Genomic DNA, 26442 nt, shown 5'->3' with positions numbered 1-26442 from the left:
CTTTTCCCCAGGGTAGGCAAGTCTAAACCCAGAAGGCATAGTTTAAGGTGAGAGGGGAAAGATTTAAAAGGGACCTGAGAGGCAACTTTTTCACGCAGAGGGTGGTGCATATATGGAGGAAGTGGTGGAGGCTGGTACAATTACAATATCTAAAGAGCATCTGGATAGGTACATGAATAAGAAGGGTTTAGAGGGATATGGACCAAATGCTGGCCAATGAGACTAAATTAATTTAGGATATCTGTTTGACATGGGCAAGTTAGATCAAATGGTCTGTTTCTGCACAGTACGACTCTTTGATACTAATGCAACTTAGTTACTGACCAAAGAAAACTACACCTGAACTGGCACCAAGATTGCAATGCTCAGGGCTTGTAACTGTTGGATGTTGAATTGCTCAATAAAGGAAAACAATCACAGAGAATGTTGATTAAAAAGAGGAAACAAACAGGGAATGGGTTCTGACAGGGCTTTGGCAGTAGGTGGTTTGATTTTTGAAAAACATAAAGGAGATTGGGTTTTGCTTTGCTTTCTCTAATTTCTTTCCAGTTACTGGTATCTATTGTTTGAATCTGTTTGTTGAACTGGCAAAAACACAATTATTTTATTTTCTTTTGAATTTATCCCTTAACTGTGTGTCTGTCGGTTTGTGAGTGTTGTTTATGATCAAAGAAGATTGGACTTTAGATTTTAAATATTAATTAGATTGCCTTGTTTGTCTGGAAAGTTACTTAATGATGCAATATTTGTTTAAGTTACAAAAGCTTAGTGTCCAAGATTGCTTATTCATAAAGCATGGTTAGGAACAATTCAGCAATTTTGAGGGTCATTGAATGTTTTAGTTTCATAGTGTTATGAAACCAGTGATGGTGAAGCTGATTTGGTTTGATTTGCATTCCCATGTCATACTATTCATTATCCCACTGAACTCCTTTGTTATCCCTGATATCAGAGTGAAAACCTTCCCTAGTTATCAACTGGGAAGATCAATCTTTAGCCCTCTCCCACTATAAACTCAGCACCTTCCATCCTCGGCACCTTCCATCAAGTGAACTGGACTTTTCACAACTTTAACCTCTTTAACACCAAGCTCTGTTTCTGAACCTTTACCCACTCCATTATGAAGGCCATCTACTGTGTCCTCAAGAATATTGCCCTTTTCTACACTCCAGCTTCCTCATCCATTATGCATGAAACTCTTGTTCATATTTTCATTAATATGGCTCAAAATAAGAGGAAATTGGAGTTGACGGCCCAGAATTATGAATTATTACTAGGCACTTACCAGTTTATTTAGAGTGTAGACAGTAACCAGTGACCAGTCGTACATTCCTAAACAATGTACTACTGCAAGACCATTTAGAGGATCTTGTACAACATCTGCATATTTCAAGAAGTCATATTCAAACAGTCGTTTACAGCGAAGGAAAGTCAGTTCACGATACTTGGCAACAGACAGATCTTCTCCAGGTTGACGAGCAAAAAGTGGATCATTTTCAAGTATTCTAAAGACATTGTGCTGTTGATGGAAAAGAGGGAAATAATTTCGCTTCAGGTTGCAATAGTTCCAAAGCAATATACACACAAAATTATCTTGTCAATTTTGAGTTTCAGATTGCCAATAAAACCCCGAAAAAGAACTGACATGATAGTGGTCAGAAATTAAATGTCACTAAGATTGATCAAATTGTTAAGTTGCTTTTTAATAAGAGTAAGCAATGACTCCACATAAACAAACCCAGATGCAAAATCACCATGGTTTAAATGATAAAGCTATACAAAAGACTTCCATCAAATGTGAAGTACAACATTTTCAAAAGCATTTCCTGCTGTTTTTAAAATTGACGAGGGCGAAGATGAATGATGAAAATCGATTGGGACAAAACTGGGCTTTTACAGGTCATTGGTCCATTATCTAAAACGGAACAAAAATGGAGCTGACGGTATGAGAAAGATAACAGATACGTACTTCTGCACTTACACGTATCACTTCATTCAATGTTTGGTATCATTTTAGAACATAGAACATTACAGCATTGGTACGGGCCCTTCGGCACACGATGTTGTGCCGAACATGATGCCAAATTAAACTCTTTCCTTCTGCCTGCCCTTAGTCCATTTCCCTCTATTCCTTGCATATTCATGTGTTGATCTAAAAGCCCCGTAAATGCCCTTATCATATCTGCCTATATCACCATCTCTGGCAGCATATTCCAGAAACCTAACACCCTGTGCAAAAAACTTGTCCTTCACATCTCCTGTGAACTTGCTCCCCTCACCATAAATGCATGTCCCTTATTAACAGACATTTCAACTCTGTGAAAAAGATTCTGAATGTCAAACCAATCTATGGAACACAATGTTATAGATTTTTAAAAGTCTCCCCTCAGCCACCAGTTTTTTTTCTAGCGTCTTATAGCTCATACCCTCTAATCCAGGCAGCCTCCTGGTAAACTTCTTCTGCATCCCCTCCAAAACCTCCATTTTCATCTTGAAATGTAGCAACCAGATTGAATGCAACACTGTAAGTGCAGCCTAACCAAAGTCTTATAAAGCTGTAATCTGGCACCTTAACTCTTATACTCAATGTCCCGACCAACAAAGGCACGCATGCCATATGCCTTCTTTAACACCTATATATTTCCATGGTTACTTTAAGGGAGCTATGGACCTGAACCCTAAGGTCCTTCTGCACAATAATGCTGTTCAAGGTCCTGCCATGAACTATATATTTTCCTTTAATATTTGATCTCTCGAAGTGCAGAACCTCACTCTTGCCTCGTTAACTGCATCTGTCATTTCTCAGCCCATATCTGCAATTGATCTATATAGAACAAAGGACATTACAGCATAGTACAGGCCCTTCGGTCCTTGATGTTGCGCCGACCTGTGGAACCAATCTGAAGCCTATCTACATCTATCCGACTATTCCATTTTCATCCATATGTTTATCCAATGACCATTTAAATGCCCAGAAAGTTGGCAAGTCTACTACTGTTACAGGCAGTGCATTCCATGTCCCTACTACTCTGAGTAAAGAAATTACCTCTGACGTCTGTCCTATATCTATCACTCCTCAAATTTAAAGCTACATCCTTTCGTGCAAGCCATCACCATCTGAGGAAAAAGGCTCTCACTGTCCACCCTATCTAACCTTTTAATTACCTTATATGTCTCAATTAAGTCACCTCTCAACCTTGTTTCTTACGAAAACAGCCTCAAGTCCCGCAGCCTTTCCTCATAAGTCCTTCCCTCCATACCAGGCAACATCCAAGTAAATCACCTCTGAACCCTTTCCAAAGCTTCCACATCCTTCCAACATTGCGGTGACCAGACGTGTACACAGTACTCCAAATGTGGCCGCACCATGTACAGCTGTAACATGATCTCGTGGCTCTGAAACTCAATCCCTCTACCAATAAAAGCTAACACACCATATGCCTTTTTAACAATCCCTACCCAACCTGGGTGGCAACTTTCAGGGATCTTTGTACATGAACACAGAGATCTCTTTGCTCATCTACCCTACCGAAAATCTTACTATTAGCCCAGTACTCTTTGTTCCTGTTGCTCCTTCCAAAATGAATCACCTCACACTTTCCCACATCAAACTATTTGCCACCTCTCAGACCAGTTCTGCAGCTTATCTACATCCCTCTGTAAACTGCAAAATCTTTCAGCACGATCCACAACTCCTCTGATCCTCGTGCATTCTGCAAATTCACTTCCAGCCTTCTATGTGCTCATCTTGGCCATTTATAAAAAAGACAAACAGTAGATCCAAAACAGATCCTTGTGGTACACCACTAGTAACTGAACTCTAGGATGAACATTTCCCATCAACCACCACCCTCTGTCTTCTTGCACCTAGCCAATTTCTGATCCAAACTGTTAAAACATCCTCAATCCCATGCCTCCGTATTTTCTGCAATAGCCTTCTGGCACTATTCCTGTAGACAATGACAATATAAAGATCAAAGCCAAAGGCTCTGCAATCTTCTCCCTGGCTTCCCAGACAATCTGAGGATAAATCTCATCCAGCCTAGGGGATTTATGTATTTTCACACTTTCCAGAGTTGCTAACACCTCCTCCTTTTGAACCTCAATTCCATCTAGTCTAGTAGTCTGTATCTCAGTATTCTACTCAACAACTTTGTCTTTTTCTAATGTGAATACTGACAAAAAATATTCATTAAGCGCTTCTCCTATCTCCTCGGACTCCACCACAACTTCCCACCACTGTCCTTGATTGGCTCGAATTTTACTCTAGTCATTCTTGTATTCTTGATATATCTATTGAAATTTTTGGGGTTTTCCTTGATTCTATTTGCCAACAACCTCTCATGTCCCCTCCTGGCTCTTCTTGGTTCTCTCTTTAGGTCCTTCCTGGCCTGCTTGTAACTCTCAAGCGCCCTCACTGAGCTTTCAAGTCTCATCCTAACATAAGTTTTCTGCTTCTTTCCTCTTGGCAAGAGATTCAACTTTCCTAGTAAACCATGGCTCCCTGCCTGACAGGTACATACTTGTGAAGGACATACAGTCGCTGTTCCTTGAATAAGCCCCACATTTCAATTGTGCCCATCCCGTGTAGTTTCCTTCCCCATCCGATGCATTCTAAGTCTTGCTTTATCGCATCATAATTGCCAATTCTCCATTATAACTCTTGCCCTGCGGTACACACCTATCCCTTTCCATTGCTAAAGTAAATACAACTGAATTGCGATCACTATCACCCAAGTGCTCATCTACCTCCAAATCTAAACCTGGCTGAGTTCATTACCCAGCATCAAATCCAATGTGGCTTTGTCTCTTGTTGGCCCACTTGTGCACTGTGTCAGAAAACCCTGCTGCACACATTGGACAAAAACTGACTCATCTAAAGTACTCAAACTATACTATTTCCAGTCAATATTTGGAAAGTTAAAGTCGCCCATAGCAACTACCATGTTACTCTCACTCCTATCCAGAATCATCTTTGCAATCCTTTCCTCCACATCTCTGGGGCTTTGCAAAGGCCTATAGAAAACTCCCAACAGGGAAACCGCTCCTTTCCTGTTTCTCACCTCAGCCCATAGATGCTCATGACGTTGAAGTTGATGTTCCTGCTTGCCGGTACACTCTTACAACTTTGAAACCATATTTCTGACCTCACTACTCTCATCTTCCTTCCTGGACACTGAAGCTACAATTTAGGTTCTCACTCCTGCTGAATTAGTTTAAAGCCTCCTGAAGATCATTAGTAAATTTCCCCCCCAGAATATTGGTACCCCTCTTGTTCAGGTGTAGACCATCCATTTTTAGAGGTCCCACCACCCCCAGAATGAGTCCCAATATTCCAGGTTTCTGAAACCCTCTGCCTGCACCATCCCTGTAGCCATGTGTTCAACTCCTCTCTCTCCCTATTCCTCACCTTGCTAGCGTGTGGCACAGGCAACAAACCAGTGGTAACAACTCTGTTTCTTCTATCTCAAGCTCTATCCCAGTATATCCTATGGCAACATTCTATACTATCCACAACTCCACCAATCGTTGTGTCACCTGCAAACTTACTAACCAAACCATCTACACTTTGTCAAAGTCATTTATGTATACCGCAAACAGTAGAGGTCCCAGTGTGGATCCCAGCAGAACACTACTAGTAAATGGCCTTCAGCCAGAACACTACCCTCTCCCTACTATGGGCAAGCCAATTCTGAATCCAAGTGGCCAAGTTCCCGTGGATTCTATGCATCTTAATCTTGCCGATGAGCCTACCAAGAGGGACCTTGTTGAAAGCTTTATTAAAATCCATGCAGACAACATCCACCGCGCTACCCTCACCAATCACCTTTGCCACCTCCACAAAAAAATTCAATCAAGTTAGTAACACATGACTTAGCCAATATAAAGCCATGCTGACTGCCCCTAATTAGGACAAGCTTTTCCAAATGCACGTATATTCTATCCTGAAGAATTCTCTCCAATAGCTTTGCAACCACTAATGTGTGGCCCACTGGTATATAGTTTCCTGGATTATTCCTATTTCCCTTTTTGAGTAGTTAATGTTTTTCGCTGTTCAAAAGTCCCCTGGGACCTTGCCAGTGGCTAGCGAGGATACAAATGAGTCAAGGCCCCAGCATTTTCCTCCTTTGCCTCTCTTAATAACCTGGGGTAGATACCATCAAGCCTGAGGACTTGAGGAGAGGGTTATTTCTAGTGTTCAAGTAACTCTGATGCAAACTGAGCAATGACATCGGTACAATGTGAGCCTTAATAATGAATGATCCAGAGGGAGTGGAACAATAATCAATTCCAGAAGTTTATTACTTTATTGAACTTTCATATGTTTACAAATGGGAGATCAAAAAAGACTATGAGGGCAAGATGTTTCATTACATTTCAAAATGTACTGAAATACTGTGCTTCAATGAGTTGGGTACACCTGTTGCACAGCCTCCCTTACTATTCAATTCAAACTAGAATTTGGCATGAGGTTGGAGTAGGGAGAAATGATTTCCATTCCTAACTTAGTTTCCTCAATTAGGATAGCAGAATTTCTGTGAAGAGGTGTTGCATTATGCCATCAGAATCAATAGCCCAAGAATGTTATTTGGTGACATCTTACCTTTACTCTGATAATCTCTTCTCCATCCCAAAACAAGACCAATTCCTTCCAATTAAAAGACGCTTTTTTCCGATATAAATCTAATGGACCACTGGGAAAATCCTGCAGTAATGAATCCAAAGTATTTTTCTCAACGCTGCCTTCCTCAGGATAAACTGCACTCATCTCTGCTTCTGATGCAGATTAATCTATCGCAACAAATATATGAAATTATGAAAAATAGTTTAAAAATTTGTATCACAATATTCAAGGAAGCAAAATATCTAGATCCAGAACTTATAATGCACTTCAAAGCAACTGAAAGAGATATTTTGGGCTGGATTTTCATCTTTAAGGATATAGTAGGAGTCTCTGGAGTGCAGTTATCTAGCACTCAGGTGGATAGCTGAGCATCAGCTAAGTCAGGTTTTGTTGAAAGTACAGAAATCATTAGAACCTAAGAGAACAGGAGAAGGATATTTCATGTCTTAAGTCTGCCCCACATTTCACCAGTCTATCCATGTCCTCCTCTGTAAACATTCTACTCATGTTTACTAAACTTCAGTTTGTATCATCTACAAGCTTTGAAATTATACTTCTGTCCAAGCCTTTAACGTAAATCAGAACAAACGATGGTTCTAATACTGCTCCCTATACGCTTTCCACCAATTTATCCACAGTTCGAAAAGTAATGTTCTCCACTAATCTCTTAAGTCCTGACCCAGTATTGCATCCATACAGTTAATGGCGCTTTAAGGTTATTGATTCAGCTTTGCTAACAAGTCTATGATGTGGTACTTTAATTAATGGTTTCTGAAACTCCATATTCATACTATTACTAGCTGAAATCTATCGCATCACTGCAACAGTAGCAGCAGTCTGTACTATCAACAAGATGCACTCTAGAAATTCACAAAAGATCCTTAGACAGCATCTTCCAAACCCACAACCACTTCCATCTTGAAGGACAAGGGCAGGAGGTACTTGGGAACACCACCATCTGCAAGTTCCCCTCCAAATCACTCACCAACCTGACTCGGAAACACATCGCCGTTCCATCACAGTTGTTGCATCAAAATTCTGCAATGCCCTCCCTACTGGCATTGTGAGTCAACCCACAGCAAGTGAACTGCAGTGGTTCAAGAATGCAGCTCACCACCATCTTCTCAAGGGCAAATAGGGTTGGCTATCAATGCTGGCCAGCCAGCAACGCCCAAGGTTCACAAATGAATAAAAAATAATGAACTCAATCAGGTTTGCCAGAAATTATTTCCTTTCAACAAAACCATTTTCAATGATGCAATGTCATACTGATGACAAAATTGGCAATCTCAGCCAGTTGATCCTGAAAATTTTACTTCACTAATATCTGCAGAATACACACAAATAAGTACAGCTGTCCCACAGACCAATCAAACATTCACACTTATGGAACAAAACCGATCAAGCAACACCTGAGAGAGAGAGAGAGAGAGAGACAGAGAGAGACAAAGAAAGAGAGAGAGAGAGAGATCAGAGAAAGAGAGAGAGAGAGAAAGAGACAAGGGAAGAGACGTGGGGGAAAGAGAGAGGGGGGGAAGAGAGAGGGGGGAAAGAGAGGGGGGAAGAGAGGAGGGGAAAGAGAGAGGGGGGGAAGAGAGAGGGGGGAAAGAGAGGGGGGAAAGAGAGAGGGGTAAAGAGAGAGGGGTAAAGAGAGAGGGGGAAAGAGAGAGGGGGGAAAGAGAGAGGGGGGAAAGAGAGAGGGGGAAAGAGAGGGGGGAAAGAGAGAGGGCGGAAGAGAGAGGGGGAAGAGGGGGGGAAGAGAGGGGGGAAGAGAGAGGGGGGAAGAGAGAGGGGGGAAAGAGAGGGGGGAAGAGAGGGGGGAAGAGAGGGGGGAAAGAGAGGGGGAAAGAGAGGGGGAAAGAGAGGGGAGGAAAAGAGGGAGGGGGGAAAGGGGGAAAGAGAGGGGGGAAAGAGAGAGGGGGAAAGAGAGGGGGGAAAGAGAGAGGGGGAAAGAGAGAGGGGAAAGAGAGGGGGGAAAGAGAGAGGGAAGAGAGAAGGGGAAATAGAGAAGGGGAAATAGAGAAGGGGAAAGAGAGAGGGGGGAAAGAAAGGGGGTAAGAGAGGGGGGAGAGGGGGGAAAGAGAGAGGGGGAAAGAGTGGGGAAAGAGAGAGGGGGGAAAGAGAGAGGGGGAAGAGAGAAGGGGAAAGAGAGAAGGGGAAAGAGAGAGGGGGGAAAGAAAGGGGGTAAGAGAGAGGGGGGAGAGAGGGGGGAAAGAGAGGGGAAAGAGAGAGGGGGGAAAGAGAGAGGGGGAAGAGAGAGGGGGAAAGAGAGAGAGGGGAAAGAGAGAGGGGGGAAGAGAGAAGGGGAAAGGGGGGAAGAGAGAGGGGGGAAAGAGAGGGGGGAAAGAGAGAGGGGGAAGAGAGAGGGGGAAAGAGAGAGGAGGGAAAGAGAGAGGGGGAAAGAGAGAGGGGGAAAGAGAGAGGGGGAAAGAGAGAGGGGGAGAGAGGGGGGAAAGAGAGGGGGTAAGAGAGAGGGGGGAAAAGAGAGAGGGGGAAAGAGAGACAGAAAGGAAGAGAGTGAAAGGGAGAGAAGAAAGAAGGAGAGAGAGGAGACAGAGAGAGGGGAGAGAGGGAAAGCAAGAAAGAGGGGAGATTATGATAGAAAGGGGGAGAGAGAGAGTGTGAGAAAGAAAGATGCAGAGAAAGAGAGAGAGGCAAAGCAAGAGAGTGAGGGAGCGAAAGAGAGAGAGAGGGGTAAAAAGAGAGAAAGGGAAAGCAAGGGAGATAAAAAGAAAGAGGGAGAGATTGTTTCCATTGCTGGTAACATGATTGGTAAAATACTTACTGACAAAAGCAAAAAATGCTTTTGTTATGTCGCAAGTCATTATAATCTGGAATATATTGCCTGAGAAGATGATAGGAGAAGCTCCAATCATGGCTCACAAAAATCAATTACAAAAGCATGTAAACATGGAAACATAGAAAATAGAGGGGTAGGTCATATGACCCTTCAAACCTGCTGCACCATTCAACATAATGAGTGATTATCAATTCAGTACCCTGTTCTCATTTTCTTCATATATCCTTTGATCCATTTAGGCCTAAGAACTATATCTAACTCTTTCTTAAAATCATTCAATGTTCTGGCCTCAATTTAATTCTATGGCTGAGAATTTCAGAAGCTCACCACACTCCAGGTGAAGCAGCTTCTGTTAATCTCAGTCCTAAATGGTCTCCCCCATATCTTTGACTGTGATCCTTGGTTCTGGGCTTCCCGTTTATCAGGAACATGCTTATGATGATGTTTATTCTGCCTAGACCTGATTTAATTTTATAGGTTGCTATGAGATCCCTTATCATTCTTTTCCACTAAATACAATTAGATCTTTATTTTATTTAGATTTGATTAGATTTCCTACAATGTGGAAACAAGCCCTTCAGCACAACCAGCGATTGTATAAATTTCTAATCAGCAACACTTTACATTTCCAGACTGGTCGTATCACTGAATTTATTTTGACTTTAAAATTTGTGACATTTTGATGTATCCCTGTTTAAAGAATAGAAGCAGTGATAAGTAAGATTGAACACTTTGTACTTTTAGTATAAATGACCAAAGAACAAAAAGTAACTTGGATAGTTACTTTTAGAACATAGAACATAGAACAATACAGCACAGAACAGGCCCTTCGGCCCAAGATGTTGTACCGAACATTTGTCCTAGCTTAAGCACCTATCCATGTACCTATCCAATTGCCGCTTAAAGGTCACCATGAATCTGAATCTGGCTCTGCCACTCTCATAGGCAGAGCATTCCATGCCCCACCACTCTCTGGGTAAAGAACCTACCTCTGACATCCCCCCATACCTTCCACCCTTCACCTTAAATTTATGTCCCATTGGAACACTTTGTTGTACCCAGGGAAAAAGTCTCTGACTGTCTACTCTATCTATTCCCCTGATCATCTTATAAACTTCTATCAAGTCACCCCCTCATCCTTCGCCGTTCCAATGAGAAAAGGCCTAGCACTCTCAACCTATCCTCATATGACCTATTCTCCATTCCAGGCAACATCCTGGTAAATCTCCTCTGAACCCTCTCCAAAGCTTCCACATCTTTCCTAAAGTGAGGGGACCAGAACTGCACACAGTACTCCAAATGTGGCCTTACCAAGGTCCTGTACAGCTGCAACATCACCTCATGGCTCTTGAATTCAATCCTTCTGCTAATCCCTTTGGATTACATTTTTAAATATTTTCTAAACAACCTCTTAGTACACATCTGTGAAGCAAGTGGGCCCTTTGCTCAGAAATAGGGATACTATCAGTGATTACAAACTTGCGCTACTCTTGAAGGAAATGCTTTTTTTCCGACTGCCCAAGGTTTTTATCACTCTCTGTGCAAAAGGCTCCAAAGCACTTATTTCACAAAATCATTCTTTCAATTAATTATTGAAATAAATGTCAGGTACTTTGAGAAAAGCACAAAAAATGAGCTATGTCGTATTTAAAAGAATGAACAAAGATTGTGTACTGTTAAATCAACAGGATTCATGCTAAATAGGAAGATGAGGAATAACCATAACATTAAAAATCACACAACACCAGGTTATAGTCCAACAGATTTATTTGGAAGCACTAGCTTTCGAGGAGCTGTCTCGTGCAGCACCTCGAAAGCTAGTGCTTCCAAATAAACCTGTTGGACTATAACCTGTGGGATTTTTTTTAACTTTGCCCGCGCCAGTCCAACATTAGCACCTCCAAGTCATAAAATTTAGAATATTTCTATTGCAAGATTTTTGCAAATGAAGATGCAAATATTACTGAATGCAGTGATCACATAATTTCAATTCCATAACATGATCAGGGAATAATTTTGAATTGGCTTAATAGGTAAATAGTTCAAATGTTATTCAATAAACGAGGTACAGCTCAAAATTTAAATCTATATTTGTAAAACAGTAATACATTTTTAATTATTACAATCAGTATAGTATTGAAATGTGGAATAAACATTGTGATGACAAAATCAAAATATGAGCTTATATACATTTTGAATATAATTATGACCACACCTACAGGAGGATACATAAAGAATACGTAGTTGTTGTTCGAAATCTTTTCAGATTAAGATTGAGCATGTTTGGCTTTTCCAAAGCTAGAGAGCTATAGACCGGTGAGCCTGAGATCGGTAGTGGACAAGTTGTTGGAGGGAATCCTGAGGGACAGGACTTACACATATTTGGAAAGGCAAGGACTGATTAAGGATAGTCAACATGGCTTTATGCGTGGGAAATCATGTCTCTTGAACTTGATTGAGTTTTTGAAGTAACAAAGAGGATTGATGAGGACAGAGCGGTGGATGTGATCTATATGAACTTCAGTAAGGCGCTCGACAAGGTTCCCCATGGGAGACTGGCTAGCAATGTTGGATCACATGAAATACATGGAGAACAAACCATTTGCATACAGAACTGGCTCGAAGGTAAAAGACAGAGGGTGATGGTGGAGGATTGCTTTTCAGATTGTAGGCCTGTGACCGGTGGAGTGCCTCAAGGATCTGTGCTGGGTCCACTGCTTTTCATCATTTATGCAAATAACTTGGATGTGAACATAAGAGATATATTTAGCAAGTTTGCAGATTGGAGGTGTATTGGACAGCGAGGACGGTTACCTCAGAGTACAATGGGACTTTGATCAGATGGGCCAATGGGCTGAGGAATGGCAGGTGGAGTTTAATTTAGATAAATGTGAAGTGTTGGAAATGCAAATCAGAGCAGGACGTATACACTTAATGGTAAGGTCCTTGGGACTGTTGCTGAACAAAAAGACCTTGGAGTGCAGGTTCATAGTTCTTTGAAGGTAGAGTCACAGGTAAACAGGATAGCGAAGAAGGCATTTGGTATGCTTTCCTTTATTGATTAGAGTATAGGAATTGAGAGGTCACGTTGCAGCTGTACAGGACATTTGTTAGACCACTTCTGGAATATTGCATGTAATTCTGGTCTCCTTCCTATCGGAAGGATGTTGTGAAACTTGAAAGAGTTTAGAAAAGATGTACAAGGATGTTGCCAGGGTTGGGAGGATCCGAGCTATAGACAGAGGCTGAATAGGCTGGGGCTGTTTTCCCTGCAGCATCGGAGACTGAGGGGTGACTTAATAGAGGTTTATAAAATCACGAGGGGAATGGATGGGATAAATAGACAAACTCTTTTCCCTGGGATGGGGGGAGTCTAGAACTAGAGGGCATAGGTTTAGGGTGAGGGAATAAAGATATAAAAGGGACCAGAGGGGCTACTTTTTCACGCAGAAGGCAGTACATGTATGGAATGTCCTGTCAGAGGAAGTGGTGGCATCTAGTACAATTACAGCATTTAAAAGGCATCTGGATGGGTATATGAATAGGAAGGTTTTAGACAGATATAGGCCAAGTACTGGCAAATGGGACTAGATTAAGTTAGGATACTGGCTGGCATCGATGAGTTGGTCCCAAAAGTCTGTTCCCATGCTGTACTTCTCTATGAATCTATTACACCATTTCAGAGGGACAGTTTTAATTGAAAAAAATATTGGAGGTCAAAATTTCTCAAAGAAGAGAAAAGGAAAATTGCAGGAATGTAGAACTTAATGAAAATGCAATTTTGTTGATTCTGTTGCACAGAAGAATAACATTCTTTAAATTTTTGATAAAAGGGGACTTTGGAGACAGTTAATATTTAATCTCAGATATACATTGGCAATGAAAAACAATGACTGAATTGTCCTAAACCAGGAAATGTATAACAAAATGTAAATGCTAATTAATTAAAGCTTGGACATAAATATAACACAGGGATAGTAAACTGAAGATAATTGTAATGAAATCAGATGACAGAACTGAGAAGAACACAACAGAGAAGTGGTCAGGAGAGACATTGTGCAAACACTCTATGAACAGAATTTTAGCATACCTAATTTTATCAACTTAGCAAAATGATAGTTCCCCTTGTTTGTGAATCAGCTGGCCATGGTTCAAGCTATATTTCAGATCTTGAACACAAGACTGTTGGGCTATCACTGGCAATTGAGGGAATGCAATATTGGCATACATAGTCCTTTGCTAAGCTGATCTGCTGTCTTAAATTTCAAAGTGAATGTGCAAGATCCTATAAGATTATTTGAAGATAAACAGGGAAATTTTGTTGGTTTCCTGACTAATCCTCTTCCCTCAGCAATAGGATAAAATTCAGGTTGATTAGTATTTTCTCACTGTTCTTTGTAAATACTCCTTTTTGTCAATGCAATTAATTCAGCTCCGTGTGGGAAAAGGAACAGTCAGGCTACCTGACTAACAAGCCAATGAAGGCAACCTGTCAGTTGCAAAATGGGTGGAGGGTGGGGAATATGATCAAGGCACTGGATGTAAGGCAGAACGGGTGATTTCTGACAGTAAGGCTCTGACTTGTACCTTGTGAACTGTGAACAGGCTTTGTGGATTTAGGAGGTCAGTTATTTACTGCAAGATTCGTAGTGTCTGACCTGCTTGGAGCTATAGTATTTATATGGCTAGGCCAGTTCAGTTTCTGTTTAATGGTAACCTACAGAATGGTAATAATGAGGTCTTATTGGAGATGGCCATTGTCTGGTATTTGCGTAATGGACAGGTTATAAGCCACTTGTCAGCCGAAGTCTGGGTCTTGTCCAGGTCTTGCTGCATTTTAAACTGCACAGTTTCAGTATCTGAGGAGTTAGAATGGTGCTTAATGTTATGCTAAACATTGAGATGACTGATCTCCAACAACCATAACCATCTTCCTTTGTGCCAGATGTGACTCCAACCAGCAGAAATGTTAATTCCTATCAATTTCAATTTTGCTAGGACTCTTATTTGGCCTTCAGTATGCTGTTCAATAAGGTTTCCCATGGGAAACTAGTTAGCAAGGTTAGATCTCACGGAATACAGGGAGAACAAGTCATTTGGTTACAGAACTGGCTCAAAGGTAGAAGACACAGGGTGGTGGTGGAGGGTTGTTTTTCACACTGGAGGCCTGTGACCAGTGGAGTGCCACAAGGATTGGTGCTGGGGCCTCTACTTTTCATCATTTGGATTTGGATGTGAGCATAGGAGGTATAGTTAGTAAGTTTGCAGATGACAACAAAACTGGAGGCGAGGTGGACAGTGAAGAAGGTTACCTCAGATTACAACAGGTCTTGATCAGATGAGCCAATGGGCTGAGAAGTGGCAGATGGAGTTTAATTCAGATAAATGTGAGATGCTGCATTTTGGGTAAGCAAATCTTAGCAGGACTTATACACTTAATGGTAACGTCCTAGGGAGTGTTGCTGAACAAAAGAGACCTTGGAGTGCAGATTCATAGCTCCTTGAAAGTGGAGTCACAGGTAGATAGAATAGTGAAGAAGGCATTTGGTATGCTTTCCTTTATTGGTCAGAGTCTCGAGTACAGGAGTTGGGAGGTCATGTTGTGGCTGTACAGTACATTGGTTAGGCCACTGTTGGAATATTGTGTGCAATTCTGGGCTCCTTCGTATCGGAAAGATGTTGTGAAACTTGAAAGGGTTCAGAAAAGATTTACAAGGATGTTGCCAGGGTTGGAGGATTTGAGCTACAGGGAGAGGCTGAACAGGATGGGGCTGTTTTCCCTGGAGCGTCGGAGACTGAGGGGTGACCTGATAGAGGTTTACAAAATTATGAGGGGCATGGATAGGAAAAATAGACAAAGTCTTTTCCCTGGGGTGGGGGGAGGGTGGGGGAGGGCAGAAGTAGAGGACATAGGTTTAGGGTGAGAGGGGAAAGATATAAAAGAAACCTAAGGGACAACATTTTCATGCAGAGGGTGGCACGTGTATGGAATGAGCTGCCAGAAAAAGTGGAGGAGGCTGGTCAATTGCAACATTTAAAAGGCATTTGGATGGGTATATGAACAGGAAGAGTTTGGAGGGATATGGGCAGGATGCTGTCAGGTAGGACTAGATTGGGTTGGGATACCTAGTTGGACAGGTTGGACTAAAGGGTCTGTTTCCATGCTGTACATCTCTCTGACTCTAAATATCTAAATACCACACTTGAGCAAATGCATAATTGATGTCAATAGCCATCACTCCTTCCATACATCTGGAATACAGTTCTTATGTATATATTTGAGTGAAATCTGTCATGAGATCAGGAGCTGAGTGGCACTAGCGGTACCCACACAGAGTATTGGTCTACTGAGCAAGTCCTGTTTTGTAGCATTGTTGATGACGTCTTCCATCACCTCACTAATTATCAACAATAGACCGATGAGGTGGTAATTGGTCAGGAAGGATGTTTTGATCTTTATAGGACATAACTGGACAATTTCTAGTGTGTAGCTGGATTAGAACAACTTAGCGAGAGGTCAGTCATCCATCCAAAATGGAGGTAGAGTAGCAGCACAACATTTCAGCTGCTGATCCCTGACTCACCTGCTTCCATCTACCTTTTTTAATAAGCGGAATCCTCTTTCTTTTCCTCTGCCTTTTTCTATTTGCATTTTGCAGTGTCTTCAGCAGGGCTTTGGCAAAAATTGGGCAAACGGCAGCAAAAACTTGGGGGCAGCATGTTCTCTGATTCAAATTACAGTAGATGCTGGAATCTGTACTGAAAACAACAAATTCTGGAGATGACAGCAGGTCAGGCAGCATCCATGGAGAGAGAGCAAGCTAACATTTTGAGCTTAGATGACTCTTCACCACAGCTGAAGTAAAGTGTGGAGGAGACACCATTTACGTTAGTGTGCATGGGGAATAGTGGGTGTACAGTGCCAGTGAAGAAAAGATGTTGATACTTCAGATTAAGTGATCAGAATGTGAGAATGGCACAACACAATGGTGTGTTTCCTGCCAGACAGCAAATGCGAAGGGGGAGGGGGCGGGAGGATCTTATAACAAATTAAAAGACAGGAAAGCCATTATTTCCTGAAACGTCACCAACCTCATTCCAATACCTCTGGAGATCTTCCTCCCCACTGCATCCAAACTAGTAGTCTGTTTCTACACCCGGTATGCCCCACTGAGCTTATTTCCTCTTTACTTGACTCCATTCTCTTTCCACTTGTCCAGACTCTGCCCATCTATATCTGCGATTTCTCTGATGCCACCCACCATACTGACAACTTCCAGTTCCCAGACCCGAACTGCCTCCTGTTCACCATGGATATTCAATTCCTCAATACCTCCATTCCCCATCAGGATGGTCTGACAGTTCTCAGCTTCTGCCTTGACCAGAAACATGAACAATCCCCATCCACCACCACTCTCCTCCCCTTGGCCGAACTTGTTCTCTCACTGAACAACTTCTCCTTTAATTCATCTCATTTCTGCCAAGTAAAAGGAGTGGCTATAGGCACCCACCTGCCTCTTTATGGGGTATGTGGAACAATCCTTGTTCCAGTCTTACAGCGGCCCCCACCCACAACCTTTTTTTCTTAATCTGAGCAACCAACATCTTTTCTTCACCACCACCCTACACCCACTACCCGCAGACACCCACACCCCCCCCCAAACTATAGAATAAATGCTGTCCCCTCCACTCTTTATTTTAGCTCTGAAAAAGAGTCATCTTCTTTGAAATGTTAGCTTGCTGTCTCTCCATGCATGTTATCTGACCCACTGTAATCTCCAGCATTTATTGTTTTCAGTACACATTCTAGAATTTGGCAGCAGCAGCAACTAACCCAAGGAGTGTGTTTCAAGGGCCTGTGGTAACGTCAGCACTCAGACTCAGGTCTCTGGGGATGGGGGCCTATTTACCTTATGGAGTAAGACTGTATGGAGAGAAGACTTTTAGATCTGGATGCTTCACCCTTTCTCCTTAGCTTTTTCTCTGTACTTCTACTTTTGTTTTCTTTTTGAGTTCTGTCTTTTGCATTTTAGATTGTGTTTCCTTTTTGTATCTAAGATAGCTGATTTTTTCTGCTCCAAATTCAGGCTTTTGCACCCAAGATGGCGCCAGAGCATAGCAACTTTGTAAATTTTGCACTATACTTCTGTACTCTAGTAAATGTGACAATAAAATCTAATTCTAAGTTCTGGAATCTAAGTCTTCAGCATTACTGCTGGAATATCATCAGGACCTACAGCCCTTGCAGTATCCCATGCCTTCAGCTATTTCTTGGTGTTATGAAGAGTGTATCAAAATGTATTTGAATACCATTCTGCTGCTGCTTCTAATGGCTCACAGTTCCTCAAAAGCACCCAGTTTTGAGTCATATCTATTTAAAGTCTACCCAATTTAGCAATGTGATTAGTACCACACCACAGGATGGAGGGAATTCTCAGCAGCAAGGTGGGACTTCATCTCCTCAAAGACCTTTGAAAGAGATTGAAATGAATCATCCATTTGGCACTTCTGGCTGAATGTTGCAAATACTTGTCTTATATTTGTCCTAATATCATGGGCCCTCCATCATTAATGGGGATATTTGTGGAGTTTCCTCCTCCTGAGAGTTGTTTAACTGTCAACTACCATTCAGGACTAGATGTTGGGAGCATTACAGAACATAGATCTGTTGTGTTGACTGTGGAATCACTAAACTCAATCTATCATTTGGTGCTTGTGTTGTTTGAGTCCTGTGTTGTAGCTGTACCACGCTGACACTTTATTTTTATGATATGGAGTGCCAATGTTGGACTTCGTGGACAAAGTTAAAAATCACCAGCACCAGGTTATAGTCCAACAGGTTTATTCAGAAGTACATTCTTTTGGAGCACTGTTCCTTCGTCAGCAAGCTGGCTGGTGTTGTTTGATTTCTAATCTTTTTTTAGTTGCACCTGGTGCTGCTCCTGGCACACCTTTTTAAAAGGAATCGTAGACTAATAGACCAGGCCATGGAGGAACATAGATCCATCAGGTGAGGGGTAGAAGGTTCCTTAACCATTGCTCATGATTGACTTGATCCCAGGAGACTTCATAGATCACATATCAAGTTGAGCACTCACAGGGTAACTCCCTCCTGATTATATACTACTGTGCTGCTACTATAGCCAGTGAGACAGAACACATCTGGAAATGGTGATGATATTCGTGGTGTGTTGAGCATTATCGGCCAAGTATGATTACATAATTATGACAGTATTTTAGATTGTTGTTTGATTAGCCTCTGAGACATTTCTTTCTGCCCCCAAATGTTAGTAAAGAGACCTTTGTAAGGTCAATAGGACTAGGTTTGCCACAGTCATTTCTGTGCCTATGTAGATGATATCTGAGCCATTTGATTTCTTTCATTGTTAAGACTTTCTGGTGGTTTGATACAACTAAGTAACTTGCTAGGTCATTTCAAGACAGACAAGGAGGCTGAAAGAACACAGCAAGCCAAGCAGCATCAGGAGGTGGAGAAGTCAACGTTTCAGGTATAACCCTTCTTCAGACTGGGGGTTGGTGTAAGCTGCAGATAAAGTGGGGGGGCGGGGGGGGGTCAGGGTGGTGAGGTACGGATAGGTGAAGGTAGAGGGTATGACCTGATTGGTCGATGAGAGGAATGAATCCGGTTGGGAATCAGAAGGAAGGGTCAGTCAGAGAAATGGAAAGAGGGGGGAGGGGCTAGGAAGGGAGTTCGGGGATGCGAAGGGAGGTTATTTGAAATTGGAGAATTCAGTGTTGATCCTCCAGGCAGAAAGAGTTGTTGTTCCTCAATTTGCAGTCTGATTTGCTGTATCAATGGAGGAGGCCAAGGATGATGGTCATGTTGGAAAGGGAGTGGGAAGGGGACTTAAAATGGGTGATGACTGTGAGGTCAGGTTGGCCCCTGCAGGCTCGGCCAAGATGCTCAGCGAAACATGCTGTGTTTATGTTTGATCTCCCTGATGTAGAAAAGACCATGTTGGGGGCACCGAATACAGTAAACTAAGTTTGAGGAGAGGCAGGTGAGCTGCCGTCTCATCTGAAAGGACTGTTTGGGATCCTGGATGAAGGCATTAAAGAGTCAATTACACTTGTGGTGTGAAGTCACATGTTGGCCAAACCAAGTAAGGCTGACAGATTTTCTTCAATAAAGGACATGAAATGCTGAGATTCTGTGTCAATCGATAATAGTTTCATGGTTTTTGATAGACTCTTAATTCAAGCATTTTAAAATTCAAATTCCATCACATGATTTAAACCCAGGTCCCAGTACATTGCTGGAGTCTTTGGAATACTAGTTCCGAAGAAATAGGACTACACTATCTTGTCCCCTAAATCTATTTTTTGTGGGATAAACATTAGGCGAGACAGTAGAGAATTACTCTTCTTCAAAAATAGAGCCAAGAAATAGGCAGCACAGTGGCTGATTGGTTAGCATTGTTGCCTCAGTGCCATGGACTAGAATTAGATTCAACAGTGGGGGGGCGGGGGGATCTATGTGGAGTTTGCACATTCTCTCCCTGTCTACATGGGTTTCTCCCAATGGTCTGATTTCCTCCCACAGTCCAACGATGTGCAAGTTAGGTGGATTGGCCATGCTAAGTTGTATTCAGGGATGTGAAGGTTAGGTGCAGTGGCCTTAGGAAATGTAGGATTACAGGGAAAAAGTAAGAGAATCAGTTTAGGTGGGACACTCTTCAGAGGGTCGGTGGTGGGGTTCGGGCACATTTGCTCAGCAGAATTAAGGACATCTGTTCTTGGTGTCAATGGAATGGTGTAAATAAGGTGACAGCATTTGTTCACTGGTGAAATGTGTGGCAGTACTTCCTTCTCACCCCAGGGGCAAGAAGCGCGCACATTTCACAATGGGATGTCAGATAACTAAATTTCTGGTTGTATCAAAGACTTTCAACAAAACTTATACTCAATAGGAAACAAACTTGTAATTTAATAAGCTGAGTGGAATATATAAGTAATAGAACAATCCTGATGCAGTTTCAGGTATACCACACTGAGCAGATTTGAATTTACGAAGCTCAGCTCCCTCGTCTTTACTGTTATGGAATATGAATGTCTCATTACCCTTACAGGCTAGGAAGGCACGAAGGCTGAAACTGACATAGCAAGAAAGTTGGAAGATGTTAATGTGTGAGTGAGAAAGAGAAAACATTCTTCGGTAAATTACATTCACTGACTGAAGGGTTCAAGGGAGAGAAAGAGAGAGACAGAAAGAGTGGAAGCTGGTGGAAAGATTAACTCATTGTGGTCTGATTAGAGTGAACACTGGCTTGTCATAAATTGAATGTATGCGTTGTTCCCTGGAGCTCGAGATTCGGGAATGTTATGAATTTAGTTTGCATTTTGGGAATCTAAGGTGATTTTAAAAGAAAAAGCCGTTTTGTAGGGCAATGATATTGGGCATGTTAGCTGAGCAAAGTTATCTCATGACTTTTTTGACATAGTTTAGACTAGTTTCTCGTTATGATGTACTAGCTAAATGCCATTTTATTACTGCTTATCTGATTTAAGGACATGTGGTGTTTTTGTAATTTTAATACCAAGTTCTGCAAAAAGACAGTTTGTTTGCAGCAATAAGGGGAGTAGCCTAAGAGAGCCACTCTGCTAATGATTTTAGAACCTTAGCTCATACTTGACTTGTAGGTATATATGTTACAGTGTACGTTGATGCCATTGGTAAATAAACATAATAATTTAAACTAAACTGTCTGTGAGAGTTTTATATTTCAGACTATCAGAGTATGATCTCTGGGACAAACAAGGAGAGGCTTACAGGTCAAGTCCATCAGGGATTCCCTGAGCTGTCTCAAATAGGTACTTAACGCCAAGATTTTATGAAACGTTTTAAATCTACTTGAGAAGGCAAACTGGTTTTGTTTAGCGTGACGGGGGATCTTATCGGACTGTACACTGTCAAAGACTCTGAGGGGGTTTGATGGAGTGGATACTAGGAGGATGTTTGCTCTTGCGGGGAAGTCTAGAATCAGGGGACAGTTTAAAATATTAGGACTCTCCCGGGCCCATCTAAGACAGAAATTAGGATATCTTTCTTTCAGAAGGTCACCAGTCTTTGGAATTCTTTCTCTTGAGAGCACAGTGGAAATACTATTGAAAATACTTAAGGAGGGGTTGGAGAGATTTTCAGAAAAACATTCTTGGGACGTTAGCTTCATTGGCTAGGTCAGTGCCCATTCCTAATTGCCCAACAGACAATTAAGAGTAAACCATATTGCTGTGTCAGAAATCACACATACACCAGACCCAGAAAGGACAGCTGATCTCTTTCTGGAAGGGACATGAGAGGATCAGATGGATTTTTGCATCAACACGGTCACCATCAGGCTAGTCATGATTTGGAGACACCGGTGTTGGGCTGGGGTGTGCAAAGTTTAAAAAGAAAATCACACAACACCAGGTTATAGTCCAACAGGTTTATTTGGAAGCACTAGCTTTCGGAGCGACGCTCCTTACTCCACAACCACCTGATGAAGGAGCGTTGCTCCGAAAGCTAGTGCTTCCAATTAAACATGTTGGACTATAACCTGGTGATGTGTGATTTTTATAACTTTGTACACCCCAGTCCAACATCTCCAAATCACAGATTGGGTTGGGATATCTGCTCAGCATGGACGGGCTGGACCGAAGGGTCTATTTCCATGCTGTACATCTCTATGACCTCTCAGCGCTCCGGCGACACACAGGACTTGGCTTTCTCCCGAGGTTATCGTGCTATTTAAACACTAGGCTTCCCTCGTTTACACTGGCTGTCACACAGACACACACCTGGCTAGTCCCCTTCTTTCCAGACCGAAGCTTCAAACTGTTCTTTTTCCTGACAGTCCTCCAACGGCTGGACGTTGCCCTCGACTCCAGGTCACCCTGTGGACCAGTCAGACCGGGCTGGACCGCCACCGGGCGCTGCTCAGACCGACCGTCCGTCCGTCCGTCCGTGCCTCCCTGACAGACCGAGGACGTGCGGCCTCAGACGCTCGCTGTGTAATCACACACTTGAGCCGATCTCCTCGGCAAAAGCGAAAATGTAAACTTCCGGCTGTTCCACCTTGGCCCCGCCCCCTTGTCGCGACACTACCGTCATCGCGCCACCCCATCCAATCACAACCGTCGACGTCGCGCCCCCTCCCACCCCCATACAATCCCATCCATGGGCCTCCCGCCCTCCTATCCAATCACAACCGTCCGCTGCGCGCACCCCAATCCAATCCCAACCGTCCCCCTCTCTCCCCCAACCCCGCCCCCCCCGCCATCCAATCCCAACCGTCCCCCTCGCACCCCCCCCCCATACCCGCCCCCCAGCCATCCTATCCAATCACAACCGTCCGCTGCGCGCCCCCCCCCCCCGATCCAATCACCACCGTCCGCCTCGCGCACCCCAATCCAATCCCAACCGTCGCCCTCGTGCGCCAACATCCAATCCCAACCGTTCGCCTCGCGCGCCACCATCCAATCCCAACCGTCCGCCTCGCGCCATCCCGCAATCCAAACCCAAACGCCGGCCTCGCGTGGCTCGAGCCGGCGGAAGTGATACCCGGTCGCCATGGTCACCCTTCCGGTCCCTTTCAGCGACTGTCCCCGAAGGCCGCGGGCGCTGGCGATGGTGACGTTGGCGGAGCGGCGGCTGCGGCTGGAGCCCGCCGGCCCGGCGTGTGGTTTCTGGGCCGCGGTCGACGTGTGGACGCGCAGGCCGCAGGTGGCGAACCGGCGGCTCAGCGGCTGCCGCCTCGAGGCCGAGAGGGAGACGCGGTGCTCCGAGGCGGGGCTCAGGCCCCTCCTGGAGGAGCTGGTGCCAGGGTGGAGGGACGAGCCGGGCCGCGAAGTGAATGAGATCCTCCTGGCAGTGACGGGGGAGCGAGCCGGCGGTAGACTGAAGGTGACCCTGCGGACTGTGATCCCCAAAACCCAGGCGGAGAGCTGCAGAGAAATAGTTTTGCAAGGTAGAATGATTCGGGGTTTGTGTGTGGGGATGTGAGCATCACTGGACAAAAGAAACATTTGGACTAAGCTTTTCGTCTTGTTGAATTGAATTTATTGTCACGTGTATAGAGGCGCAGCGAAAGGCTTTGTCTTGTAAGCAATACTGGCAGTTCACGTGGTTAAGTATAGGGAAGTAAATCATAGGTAAACAGCAGCAAAGACCAAACACAGGTACAGGCCAATGTTAAGAGTTTGTGATCATTGGGTGTTGTAACAACACTAGGGTAGAAACTGTTTCAAAACCAACTGGTGCTTGTGTTCAGGCCTCTGTACCTTCTCCCCGATGGTAGAGGTTGTAGAAAAACATTGCCAGGGTGGGATGGATCATTGAGAATGCTGGCGGCCATCCGCGACAGCGGGCCTGGTAGATGGATTCCACAGATGGGAGGTTGGCCTTTGTGATTGTCCGGGCGGAGTTCACCACTCACCGTTCTTGAATGGTACAGTTCAAAGTTTGGGAGAAGATTTGTAGCTCAGGTGCTCGTTGTTGTGGTTCTGTTCACCGAGCTGGGGATTTGTGTTGCAGACATTTCGTCCCCTGTCCAGGTGACATCCTCAGTGCTTGGGAGCCTCCTGTGAAGCGTTTCTGTGATCTTTCCTCCGGCATTTAGAGTGGTTTGTATCCGCCGCTTCCGGTTGTCAGTTCCAGCTGTCCGCTGCAGTGGCCGGTATATTGGGTCCAGGTCGATGTGCTTATTGATTGAATCTGTGGATGAGTGCCACCACAGCAACCACCTCAACACACACAAAAGAAGTTGCATCAAGACACTGTTCAAAAGGGCCACACCACACTGCAGTACACCAGAACTGCAAAAAGAGGAAGAAGAACACCTATACAATGTATTTGCCAAAAACAGATACCCCCGCAATTTCATCAACAGATGCCTAAGGGAAAGACAACGGAATGAGGACAAGCTTCATCCCAAAGGACTAGCCACACTACGATACATCAAAAATATTTCTGAACTGACAGCCAGACTACTGCGACCACTAGGACTCAGCACACAAACCAACAGCCACTCTCAGACAACAACTCACCAGGACGAAGGACCCGATACCCAGCATGAGCAAAACCAATGTAGTGTACAAAATCCCATGCAAGGACTGCACAAAATACTATATAGGACAAACAGGAAGACAGCTAACGATCCGCATCCATGAACACCAACTAGCCATCAAATGACATGACCAGCTATCCTTAGTAGCCACACACACAGATGACGAGCAACATGAATTCGACTGGGACAACCCTACTATTGGACAAGCCAAACAGAGAACAGCCAGGGAATTCCTAGTGGCATGGCACTCATCCACAGATTCAATCAATAAGCACGTTAACCTGGACCCAATATACTGGCCACTGCAGCGGACACTGGAACTGACAACCGGAAGCGGCAGATACAAATCACTATAAATGCCGGAGGAAACATCACAGAAGCGCTTCACAGGAGGCTCCCAAGCACTGAGGATGTCACATAGACAGGGGATGAAACGTCTGCAACACAAATTAAATGGTACAGTTGCCATACCAGGTAGTGATACATTCAAACAGATCGCTCTCGATGGCACACCTATAAAAGTTGGTAAGGGTATTCGCTGTCATGCCAAATTTCCTCAGCTGCCTGAGGAAGAAGAGACGTTGTTGGGCCTTTATAACCAATGTGTCCACATGAAGAGTCCAAGAAAGCTTGTTGTGGATGACTATTCCCAGGAGCTTGACACTCTCCACTCGTTCCACCTCTGTGCTGTTAATGTGTAGGGGGTGCAGCATGAGTAACATCTTGCCAAAAGTAGATAATGAGTTCCTTGGTTTTGCTGGCATTGAGAGCTAGGTTGTTCTCAGTGCACCGTTTTTCCAGGTCTTCCACCTCCTGTCTGTAATCTGTTGCTTCGCCATCTGAGATTCGACCGACTATGGCTGTGTCATCAGCGAACTTGTAAATGGCATTAGTCTGATATTTGGCAACACAGTCATAGGTATACAGTGAATACAGTTGGGGGTTTGAGTACGTACCCCTATGGGGCTTCAGTGTTGGGCGTTAGTGACGATGGAATATTGTTCCCAATTTTCACTGATTGTGGCCTGTGGGTCAGGAAACTGAGGATCCAGTTGCAGAGAGTGGGGCTTTATCCAAGATCACTAAGTTTAGTAATCGATCTTGAGGGGATAAGGCTGAGGCTGAACTGAAGTCAATAATTAGGAGTCTAATGTAGCTTTTCTTGGTGTCAAGATGTTCTAGAGAGGAGTGAGGGCACGTGATATGGCATCTGACGTAGATCTGTTGGTCTGATAGGCAAATTGGAGTGGCTCCAGAGTGGGGAGGCTGGAGTTGATTAATGCCATGACCAGCCTTTCAAAGCACTTCATGACCACTGAAGGTAAGGCCACTGGGCGGTAGTGATTGAGACGTGCTCTATGAGCCTGCTTAGGCACAGAGATGATGTTGGCCCTCTTGAAACAGGCAGAGACAGTGACCTGCTGCAGGGAGAGGTTGAAGATGTCCTAGAAGACCTCTGCCAGTTGATCTGCGTATGCAGAGTGCATGGCCTGGTGCTCCATCTGGTCCCATCTCATTCCTTGGATTCACATGAAGGAAAACTGATCTGACATCTGATGCAGTGACTGTTGGAATAAGTTCATCATGAACTTTTACACATTCCAGTGTAAACGTTGGGCTTCTTTCTGAGTGGATATTCTTGCGAATTGTCCTGATGAGTGCCAGATAAGAATTTTGTCAAAATGTATATTTTGAGTTACTTGGACACGTCATACTGAGATTTGGTCACACCACTTTGGATAGTGGCTTCTGGTTTATTTTGGGGGAGTGTGGCTGCAAACGAGGCAGGTGCTGCAGCTCCAGAGTGCAAGAGCCTCAGTTCTTATAACAGTCCAACAAGGAGGCGAAGAATTGCAGCAAAGTAGGTCAACAGCAATGCTGGGGTGATGATGCAGCCCTGCTTGATACCAGTCTGAATAATGAATGTGTTAGTGGTGGAGCCATTTATC

General features: G+C 43.7%; 2 protein-coding genes across 6 annotated transcripts in view; one reads left to right on the top strand and one right to left on the bottom strand.

Annotated features, from left to right (window-relative positions):
* Positions 1 to 22481, bottom strand: part of acox3 (acyl-CoA oxidase 3, pristanoyl) — a 183058-nt gene extending 160577 nt beyond the window's left edge. For 2 of the 4 annotated variants that reach the window (XM_060826927.1, XM_060826943.1), the window contains exons 1-3: positions 22227 to 22481; positions 6605 to 6792; positions 1286 to 1519 (exon numbers count right to left, since the gene is read on the bottom strand). In XM_060826927.1, coding sequence (XP_060682910.1) covers positions 1286 to 1519; positions 6605 to 6769 — 399 coding nt within the window. In that variant the 5' untranslated portion in view covers positions 6770 to 6792; positions 22227 to 22481. The remainder of the gene's footprint in view (positions 1 to 1285; positions 1520 to 6604; positions 6793 to 22226) is intronic. The other 2 variants (XM_060826949.1, XM_060826936.1) reach the window with 2 other exon arrangements.
* A 547-nt stretch (positions 22482 to 23028) lies between these two features.
* Positions 23029 to 26442, top strand: part of trmt44 (tRNA methyltransferase 44 homolog) — a 65290-nt gene continuing 61876 nt past the window's right edge. For both annotated transcript variants that reach the window (XM_060826915.1, XM_060826906.1), the window contains exon 1: positions 23029 to 23395. In XM_060826915.1, the coding sequence (XP_060682898.1) occupies positions 23056 to 23395 (340 nt within the window). In that variant the 5' untranslated portion in view covers positions 23029 to 23055. The remainder of the gene's footprint in view (positions 23396 to 26442) is intronic.

The sequence above is a fragment of the Hemiscyllium ocellatum genome, chromosome 1 (genome assembly GCF_020745735.1).
Source record: "Hemiscyllium ocellatum isolate sHemOce1 chromosome 1, sHemOce1.pat.X.cur, whole genome shotgun sequence".
NCBI lineage: Eukaryota > Metazoa > Chordata > Chondrichthyes > Orectolobiformes > Hemiscylliidae > Hemiscyllium > Hemiscyllium ocellatum.
Note: the sequence above shows the minus strand (reverse complement) of the source record. Positions and strands in the feature narration are given on the sequence as shown.